At 44.7% G+C, this 10,666-nt stretch overlaps 1 protein-coding gene across 1 annotated transcript; it reads right to left on the reverse strand.

Annotated features, from left to right (window-relative positions):
• Positions 1-890: 890 nt before the first annotated feature.
• On the reverse strand, positions 891-10,017 carry LOC117584128 (protein wingless). Its single transcript, XM_034272881.1, has 5 exons — positions 9,914-10,017; positions 7,571-7,833; positions 3,487-3,788; positions 1,962-2,386; positions 891-1,830 (listed from the first exon to the last, which is right to left on the reverse strand). The coding sequence occupies exons 1-5, from the start codon at positions 10,015-10,017 to the stop codon at positions 1,524-1,526; spliced, it is 1,401 nt and encodes a 466-aa protein (XP_034128772.1). The 3' UTR covers positions 891-1,523.
• Between the last annotated feature and the right edge of the window lie 649 nt (positions 10,018-10,666).

The raw sequence follows: 10,666 nt of genomic DNA on the forward strand, positions 1-10,666 counted from the left end.
ATGCAACTGTCGTCTGCTGTTGTTGCTGTTGCTGTTGCTCTTGCTGGTGTGGCCTGCCCCAGGTTGACAGCTTCTTGCAGTTGCAGCAGCAAAAAAATGCGCTTGGGAAACTGCCACCGAGAGAGCTGCTGCTGCTGCTTCTGCTGCTGCCTTAAATCAAATATTGAAATGCCACAAAGCAGAAACCCTGACCTGCTGCCGTTGCTCCTTGGCCTCTGCCCCTGCCGCTCGCCACTGCCTCTGGCTAATTGCCGCACACTTGATCCAAATAATTGCCCAAAGCCACAGGTAAATAAATTCCACTCTAGGTTTTATTTTGTAATTGTTGTTTTGATTTGCTTTTTTATTGATTTGTTGTGTGTGTTTTCGGTTTGCATTTCGATTCGCATTTTTTTGCTGTTTTTTGTTTTTAATTTTTGTTGTTGTTTCTCGCTCGCATTAATACTTTACAAAATTGAATGTCTATCATCTAGTATAAATTAATTAAATATATTTATTCATAGATACTCGTACGTATAGTTACTGTAAGCCTAGACATTATTTATAGTTCGACTAACCAGCCATGTGCATTTTAGTTAATTAGTAATACCTACAATGGATCGGAGCGGGGGGAGTGGGCTAAAAACATTTCCATAAATTAAATGAGTTACCAAAAAAAAATATATTTTATATGATTTTCTTCTCTTATGTGCAAAATTTCATAAATTCCAAGCAACAAAATGGGTGGATGATTCATTTGGACAAGGACTCCTACATTAAGTTAATTCTTATTTATGTACACAAAAATGGTAAATGATTTTGGGGGGAGGGAGCCAAGGTTCTTGGTGGAAATACCATCTTGGAAGATCCATTCCAATTTGATTTCCAGCCTTGGCTTTTCGCTTACTTGCTAAATGATTTCTGATCTATTCCCGCTTTCCATCCGCTTTGAGCCAGGCCAAAGCAACATGGAAGCAATATTCGATATTCGAAAGATATAGACGACGGAGGGAGAGCGGCGCGATGTTGAATTTGTTCAGTCTTGTTTTTCGATGATTTAAAAATGATTTAAAACTTTTTTTCGTTTATAGAAAGAAAGAGCAAAGATTTGTATAGAGTAGAGTGGGTAGAGGGAGGGGGACGCGCTAGTAGAACTTTAAGCTAGCCTAAAACTAAACCCTAGACTAAGGGATGGGATGGGATGGACGTGCAGCAATTGTAATTTACAAAATAATTTGCTGGCTTACATAACTAAGAACTGGGCAAACATAAGTTGTATTCCTCATGAAATCTATTCATTGATTCCTCCCGTAATACTGCTGTCAAAAGTGAGAGTTAAACATGATATTAGGGTAGGAGAGAGTGTGTTGCTGGGGGGGTTGGTAGCTGTATCTTTAACTAGGCTATAGTCTAGGCTCTTAAGTGGCTAATAACAAAGGCTAAGCGTAGACAAAATACATAACACGTACATAGAAAAGAGGGAGTGGCTTTAGATACTTAGAATGAGGATGGATTTCAGGGTGGGTTGGGAACTTATAGACTACTTATAGACACGTGTAGATAACCTTCTTGGTTCGACACAGCTTGCACTTGACCTCGCAACACCAGTGGAAGGTGCAGGCGCATCGCTCCACGACGACGACCTCGTCCCTTCGGTAGCCACGCCCGCAGCACATCAGGCCACAGCCATCGACACCCAGAGAGGTCTCATTACACTGCCGGCCATGGGTGCCCAGTATGCCGTGTCTCAGATTCTTCTCGCAGAAGCTGGGCGATGGCTCCAGGTAGACAATGTCCTTGGAGCCAGGTGGCTTGTGCTCCGGATTGTGTGGATTCAATTGGAAGTGATATCTGCAGAGAGACAATAACGAGACATAGAGCAATGGTTAGTTGTGGATTTTGACTATCTGTTGCTATAAAGTTCCCTTTAATTTATTCTGTTTTATGGGGTGATGTAGAGAGGAGTCTCGATCGATGCTTACCTATTATGTTTGCGACCCTGACGACGTCCGTTCCTGGCTCTTGCGCCCGCCATGGGTAAACTGTTCGGCGATGGCATATTTGGATGATGGATCTTGCTGCTCAGATGAGTGTTGTCCAGCAGCAGATCGGGCATGTGATCGTTCAGCATGCGCTCCTCATCCTCGTAGACGCTGACTGCAGACTGCAGCAGGCCATTGGAACCGGCAGAGTTGGAGCCCGCCGCATTCGGGCTGACTACGGCAACGGCATTGGCACTCTGCCGGAGACTGTTGCTGACCTGGACACGGGTGGCTCCGTCGAAGCGTGCCTTCAGATTATCACCGATGACACGGAAATTGGCGAGACGCATCCAGCAGGTCTTCACCGTACACGAGCCGGACATGCCGTGGCATTTGCACTCCTGCCGCATCTCAGCCTGGACATGCTGCAAGACAGTTGTGGAGGGGAGAGGGATTGTTCATTAGTATGACTTTATTACGCTCCATGGACTCGATGGAGTCCCAATATGTTTTTCACTTAATTATTTTGCTGTTTTTTGCTTTGGCTCGGCTGTTGTTCGATTGGAGATTGGCGGCCCGCCTGCCACGTTGTTGCAGTTATTAAAAATCAATAAATGTTGTTGAAACTTGCTGTGCGCATGTTGCATGTTCCCCCTGCATGTGATGCTGCTGCTGCTGCTGCTGCTGCTGCTGCCTCTTGTTGTAATTGTGCAAGGCCCCAAAGATCCCGTCGACTAAAAGTAAGAAATCAACGCAGTTGGGGGGCCCACAGCCACAGCAGCCAGCCACCAACTTCATCATCATCTCCATTATCATCGCAATGATTATGGAGATCGAGATGCAGTCGAAGATGAAGCCCATAACAAGTAATAAAATAATAACACAGATGGTGGGCCCGTACACTGGATCCATGGATTGGCTGGCCCCGGATCTACAGTTGTCTTCTCTAGCTGTAATGGATGTTGGCTCAGTGGGCTACTTTATACACCCCACTCGCAGCATCCATACACCACAAGAGGCACAAGAGGCACAAGAGGCACAAGAGCCGAAAGAACGTGGCCGGAGGAGGCATAATTGGGCCACAGTGGAGTTGAATGCCCAAATTGGTCATCAAATATAAATTGAACAAATACAATTAGTTGGAGACTGCAGAAACCGAAAGGGAAACGGTTAGCTATCGCTTCTACATAAATTCTATTGATAATTCATCGATTTCTGATACATTTTTACTCTAACTGCAGCAATACCATTTGTCCTGAAAGTGCAGGCGAACTGGAAGCTGTCAGCAAGCTAATATACGAGGCACACAAGCGAAAACGAGTGCAGTTCCTCCCCTCTCTGCCATGCATGAAAAGAGCGCTCGAGAGAGCAAGCTTAAGCCTAGGCCAATTGGCGTTCGCCTCCAATTAATTACCGAAACTGTCGAAGCAATGCGTCGCTGGTTTTTAGTAGCCCAGTCGTAAATCGCAAAGCACAGGCTAACATCGAACAGCAGCTGACAAAATTAAGACTAGGGGAAACTTACCGCTCGGCCCGCCTCGTTGTTGTGGAGATTCATCTTCTCGCGCAGATTGCGTCCACGCTCGCCAGTGTCCACGAACTCGCGGGAGAACTTGAAGCCGAATCCAATGTTGTCGGAGCAGCCGCCCCACTCCCAGTCCCGGACACCGGCCACGCTGCCCGCCTGATGGTTGGCCTGCGGGGAGCGCGACTGGTGGCTGTAGTCGCAGGTGCAGGACTCGATGGTGCCCTCGCTGCAGGCCCGGGCTATCGAGTGGGTCACCGCGGCGCTGGTGATGGCATAGATGAAGCCCGTCTCGCGGCAGCCTGCAAGTGCAAATGGAAATGAAAGCGAATGAGTTTTGAGTTTAAACCACATTTTTCTCCTCCCCACTCCCCTGGTGCTATGTGTTTTTGCCTTCTGGGTGTTCCGTGGATGGGGTCCACGACAAGACAAGATCTCAATCTCAGCTCTCAAGTGATTGCGACGTGGGCAACAAGAGAGCTACAAATATTTCGTTGGGGCATTTCGTTTGCATGAGTATGAGTAATGGCACTTGTCCTCCAAAGTCTGGTCAATTATGACACTTCAAGTTATCAATGCCACAGGAGGCTCGAGCAGAGGTAGAAACAGAAACTGAAACAGAAACAGATTGCAGAGGGGGAGAAACGCCACCACGCCACACAAACCTGACACAGATTAAACGCTCAACTATAAATTCCAACTTAACACTTTTGCCCATCTCTACACAATCCATTCGAGTGGACAGTTCTCCGTGTCTCTCTTGGGTACTGGACCCGGTCCGTACCCGTACCCCTGCTTTACTTTTTATTTTTAGTATACGAAACTGCCTCTGTTCGCCTCTGTTTCTGTTTCTGTTTCTGTGTCTACTCTCCAGAACAGAGAGTAGTTCTGAAAGACCAACCATCACAGATAAAGAACAATGAAAATTGAATTTACATGTTGCAGATAATTTTTCAAGTGGTTTCGCTTCAGTTCATAGCTCAAAAGATATGATGTATGGATGTATGGATGGTTGGTCTGTCCGTCTGGATGGATGGGTCAGGTAGCTGAAGATCTACAGAGGGTAGGGCAGAACTCGGAGGGCTCTGAGCGAGAAAACTGTCAACTGTTGTACTCTCATGAGTAAGAGTTTAGTTTTGGGGGTTCTTTAGGGTGTTAACTCTTTGAGATATTATATTTATAGATGATGTATTTAGGGGTTCCATTCAGTAACTCTCCCCGTCTCTCTTTCTGTGTAAAGGTGTGGATTGATGTATCTATGATTGACTAGCCTCAAGTCTCTGTTTGACGATTGACGAGGCACAACTTCCGCTTGAAGTACGCTACTCGTACATTTTGCCGCTTTTGATTTCAAATTCCTGGAATTCGACCAAAAAAATGATTTGTTTTCTTGAACTACGCACGGGAGAGCCTTCCACCTTCCACCGATTCCCGGTTAATGTTTGCTTGTTTGTCGTTGGTGGTTTCAGTTTCGGTTTCGGTTTTCCTTAAATAATTTCACGTAAGTAACCAAAATTTAAGGCATGAACAAGATGTGTAAATATGTGCAAGATGTTTGGCCCCCGATAACGATACAACAGGCGGCGCATGCGCAAACGTTCGGGAATAATACTGAACTGAAAGTTGCCAAGGTATCTGAGGTATCTGAGGCAGAGGCGTGACACAGTCATTGCGCCTGACATTTGCTTTTTGGGTGATTAGCTTAGCAAGAATTCGCGTTACCTTTTTACGAGGTGGGGGAGTGAAAGATCGAGAGTTTTTTTATGTTTGCATTTCGTATTTCATACTCTGCTTTTGTGGGTTTTCTTATGTAAATAGCGCTTGGTAAATGGTTAACGAACAAAAGATAATAAATTAAAGAGAATACGAGAATTGGAATGAGAATGGGCAGTGGGAATAAGAGCCCTGAGTAATTAACAAAAGAAATGCGAAATGAGTTTGGGAGGGTGTGTCGTTCCACGAACAAAATGGAGCAATGGGCCACCAAAAAAATATAAACCTGATAAAAAAGGAACCCCACAAAAACATTCGTGTATTTCCGCATGTAATATGAGAAGTTTTTGGTGCACGTAATTGCCACAAACGGATTTCCGTTGTGTGTGGGCGTGGCAAAACTGATTGAAATTGAAATTGAGAGGAGAATCAGCAGCAGGAGCAGGAGCTGCACCACAAGATGAGCCTCGGCTAAGCACAGCTCTTGACTAACGTACCTAGCGCACAAAAAAAGGGAGAAGGACCCTAGAGAAGGGCTCAGCTCATCTGTGGGATAAGCTGCTTAGAAGGAGACCACTGGCAGACTGACAGTTCCCGGAATAGTTTAGAGCCTTGATATAAAACCCACAGGGACCCTGAACCAGTGGCAACCCCGGGGTGGGTTCGTTCGTCACGACCGATGATTGCAGAAGCAGACATCGATGCTCGTTCCATGCAAAAAGCAAGTTGAAATCACTAATAGAGACAGCCTGTTAAACCGTGTGCCGTGGCAAATTGACAAGGTGTCACCAATTAGAAAACAAGTTAGGCTTCTACCCCAAAAACCCCGAAAAAAGAACTACACAAAAAGATGAATAATGCAAAGGAATGTAGTGGAATGTGCCCCGCTGGCAAATGGGTCGACACGGACAGGCAGCGTCAGTCAGTTGGTTTGAGAGCCACTGGAACTGCACTAGGGTTCGGTTCGGTTCGGATCCGATCGGTACCCCAAGTGTTAATGGTTTCGCTCTAGGTGTTAATTAGGGCCAAGGGCAAGGGCAGAGTAAGAGTCAAACAGAAAAGAGACAAAGAGAGAGAGAGAGAGAGAGAGAGCGAACATTAAAAATTTGATTGTGGAAAGCGATGAAAGTGCTGCGATAAAAAGCTGTCACCACCAGCGGGCGAGGCAATTTTTCCCAGCCTTTCATTTCGTTTTCGTTTTATGTAATCCATAAAATGTCAAGAGGGATTTCGAGAGGAGAGACTCATAAAAAGGATGTTAGCGGAGAGTAAAAATGACTTGATAAGGTCAAGAGCCTGGCTATAAAAGTCAGCTGCCGTTGACAGACGGACAGAGGATCGCAGAGCGCAGAGGTACGGCGCAGATGAGCAGAGGCAGAGCCACGCGACGTGGGCACGCCCACAAATGACATACGATATAGATACAGAATGAGAGGCCAAGAGTGATCCGAGTGATCCCAGGTAGTGCGCTCTGGTGGGATTCAGGACAAAACAGTAGCTATAAAACGGCAGGAGAAATGAAAGGCAGTGCAGAATTTCCATTGAAAACAGCAGCAGGACAGTCGCATGCGCGACTTTTGTTTATATTTATATATGAAAATCAGTTGACAGCCTCGCTCGGGGGGAGCTCTGCAGTCGTCGCTCTCCTGGGATCGGAGTCGACTCGCAGCAGGCGAACGAACGAGCGCACGAACAACTCCCAGAAGAGACCCGACTACACGAGAGCGAGACAAGCACATTTGATTGATTTGAATGAGCAATTGTGAGTGACACAGACGTGGTCTGGCCAGGTCTGCACACTGGTGCGTTGTGGTGCTGCCAACTTGGGCCAATTAGCATAAACATGCTGAAATGCAAGTGGAGCAAGTGCACTGGAGGATGGAGGACTGCAAGATGATGACAAGGCGAACCCTTTGTCTCCAACCAGCCAGGGAAAGTGCCCTCTTGAAGGGTAGTCAACCCATATACATATACAGACAGACATACGTGAGCATTGTACAAAGCATACATACAAGTAATACCATATTACCAAGTGCCCAGATCGTATTACAATAACAAACAAGCGCCACACACACTCCGCCAGAGAGGGAGGGAGAGAAGCATACACGATGTCCATGTCCAGGGGAGTGACATTTCATAACATACTCGTAAATAAAGTGGAAACCGAAAGGAAAATGAGGTTGCAGTTGGGTTATGCAAGCAATTTGTTGATGCGTTCTTCTATGGTAGCTAAGGGAAAAACGAACACAATCGGTAGATCATATTTCCTCAAGAAAAGAGAAGCAAAGAGCTAATGAGATTGACAGGGGAACCTTAAGTGATGGTAAAGGAAATACCATACTGCTATTTAGTTTCTGTTCTTGTGACTCACCTCGATCTACAATCTTGCCAAAGAGATTTTTGCCTCTTAGGAAGTTCCTGGTTGAGCAGTTCCACCGTCGATTGCGGAACTGATGCTGGCACTCGCTGATGGCCAGGTTGGCACCCTTGACGAGGGCTCCCAGTACACCCGGATTGTCTCGCACCAAGCGACGCTGTTTCCTCCGCAGTGTGGAGTGTATGGCGGGATCCATGTACATAATGCCAGTGGTGATGGGTGACATATTGTTCGGTTCGCCGACCTTGGCAATGCCCCTAAAGAGGAGAGAGGGAGAGGTTGCAAGAAAAACCGAAAGTTAATAGAGCAATCTTAGCAGTCACAGAGATGGTCTATGAGCAGTTGTCAAAACTATTTAATGGTTGAGTTGGTTCTTGCGCCTAATTATGAGTACAGGGAATGGGGATGGGTATGCGGACAGACCCTTTGTCCTGAACAAACAAACAACAAATATTTTAATTATTTCTTTTTGGTTTTTTTTTCTCATGAGTATTTTTCAGGTTTTTGTTGTAGGGTTTTCCACTTGACTTGAGTTTGAGCTGTGTTTTTGTACGGCATTTCATTTTGCGGCTTTTCTCTTCTGTATTTTCCAGCATTTTTTTGTGTTTCTGGGCGGTGCACGTCAATTGCCGGCGTTGCTCAAGCATAAACCACACAAAGATACAGATACACAAATGTGTGGTAGTATTTATCGGTACACCTCATAGATGGATAAATATTTGCAGACACTTGCGGTCTCTTTGCTCACATTGGCCTGCCGTCATTTATTTTTCTTTTGTTCTAACTGTTGATCTTTATAATATTTTCCGCCGCTTCATTAGCAGAAAAGTGAAATATATTTACTTAAACAAAATTTATATTGACAGCCAGTCGCGCTGAATGCAAATGAATTGCCATTTCAATTGAATGCTGATTGCGGTGGGAACAAAAACCGCCTCAATTTGAAACAATTGCGTAATGCACAAAGCACACAAAAATTAATAAAGCAAACACATAAATAAAACAAAAATCTTGATCGAAAGTGTAACATCGTGCGAGCAAAAAAGAATGGGAGAGGAGTCAGACGGGCAGAGGGGGCATGGCATGCGATTGCCAATCGATTTCAATTCCCAGGCGGATTAAATCGATTCCCCATCGGAGATTTATGCGACGGCAATCCGCAGCAGCCGCTCGCTCGCTCCAGCAGCAACAAAAATGTTTCTGTATCTGCTGTATCTGCATCTGTATCTGTAGTACGCGAGTATCTTCTGTGTTTATTTTTGTGTTGATTTTTTATTGTTGAGGTTGAAATTTATGCCGTTATAAAAGTTATTAAGGCTTAGCCGAAGTTTTGCACATGATAAAAGTCAAACAAACAACTCATCAAGCTTCGCAGTCCCGGAATCTGTTCAGCAGCAGGGCATAATGGCAATCACAAACATCACAAAGTGTGTAAATATTTAAGTATCTACTCTTAATGGCTAGTTTATTAAAGGTTCATTTATTTCATTTAAGTTGAGAATAAAGATCTGTATAAAATAAAGCATCCAATAATATTCAAATGGACACAAGAAGAAAGTTTTCCATATTATTTATCTGTGTGCAACCATTTACAGATTCTTTCTTGCGATATTATATTTATTTGTTTTATTTTTAATGCATTTAAAATAGCAGTTTAATTGTAATTTAATGCTTCTTTTAATTTACAACTTTTCCTTTCCCTAACACACAAAAGACTTAAGCAACAAACTTGATTGCCCTGCAGATGCCACTACGCAACTGTTGCTCTGCGGTAGATCCCAAAAAGCTGACTTCCTTCTAAGACCCCCAACTCTGTGTCTGCCACAACTCCCATTCACATCTTAAACTGTGTCAAACACACACACAGAGGCTGAGAAAAGCAATCCAATAGCCGTCTCGAGTAAAAGCTGAATGCGCGCTTAGAATTTTTAATTGCTTTCATAAAGCGAAGATCGAGAGAGGCTTTTGGCCTTTTTTTTGAAGTGGTGTGGATTGTGTGCATTTTGTAGCTTCCGCATTGTGCGTGACGCACAAGACCTTTAACTTCTCTTCTGTGGTTTTTTTTGTGTTTGTTTCTTTTTGTTGAATATGTTGCCCGAAAGTTATGTAGTGCTGGCGCGTGCCCGGCTGCAGTAACACAAAGTTCTGTGGTTGTTGTTCTGTGACATTGTGCCCCTTTCGGGTTATTTGGAGTTTGTTTTCTTATTTTCGTATGCTGTTTGCTCTGATAGTTAAGGCCTCGATGCTAATTGTCAACCCCCACAAGAGACCACGGGTGAATGCTTTCAAATGCTTTCAATTGCATTTGATATTCGAATTGTCGATCGATTGACTTACCACCACATGGAGCCTCGGCCCCGTCCAGACTTTTGTTTGCTCTCGGCCTGGCTGCTGCACAGGGCCAGCATCAGGGAGATCACAAAGATATAGCTTATATCCATTATTTGTTTGTTTATTTGTTGCTGCTACTCTGCGACTCTGCGACTCTGGTACACACTGCGTCTCACAAAACACTCACTTAGAGATTGGGTATTCGAACTATTTGTTTGGGTTATGGGCTGTTATGCGAATTATTATTACGTATTTTTGTATGGCAATTTCACGTTCAATTAACGCACTATAAATGAGGCATAATCATCATTAGCATACGCGTATTGATATTGATTCTCATATTTGTGCAATTAATTTTCCGAACTCGAATGAATTCGATTCGAGGGTCGATCACACGGTAATCATGCGGCACGGGACACACTCTTTGGATTAATCATTAATGGTTATAAAACTTTTCGAGTTTTTCTCTATGCTCTCAATCTCTCTTTCTCTGGTATTCGGGGAAAACACTTTCAATCTGCTCTAGTTGTACGGCTAGATCGATATGTACGGTAGATGTCGCGACGGTATCGAGCGGCGCAGAGCGGAGGAGTGAAAGATTGTTGCCCGGTTCAGCGCTGAAACTCAAATGAAACACCGGTGCGTTCTTTGGCCCCGACTCTGCGTTTGTCAGCAGCGAGCGAGCCCGAGAGATCGCGTCAGGCGCTGGGACGCAGGCGCAGGCGAACCTTCGGTTGACACACGATCTCCGTCTACATA

This window comes from Drosophila guanche, unplaced genomic scaffold (assembly GCF_900245975.1).
Source record: "Drosophila guanche unplaced genomic scaffold, DGUA_6, whole genome shotgun sequence".
NCBI lineage: Eukaryota > Metazoa > Arthropoda > Insecta > Diptera > Drosophilidae > Drosophila > Drosophila guanche.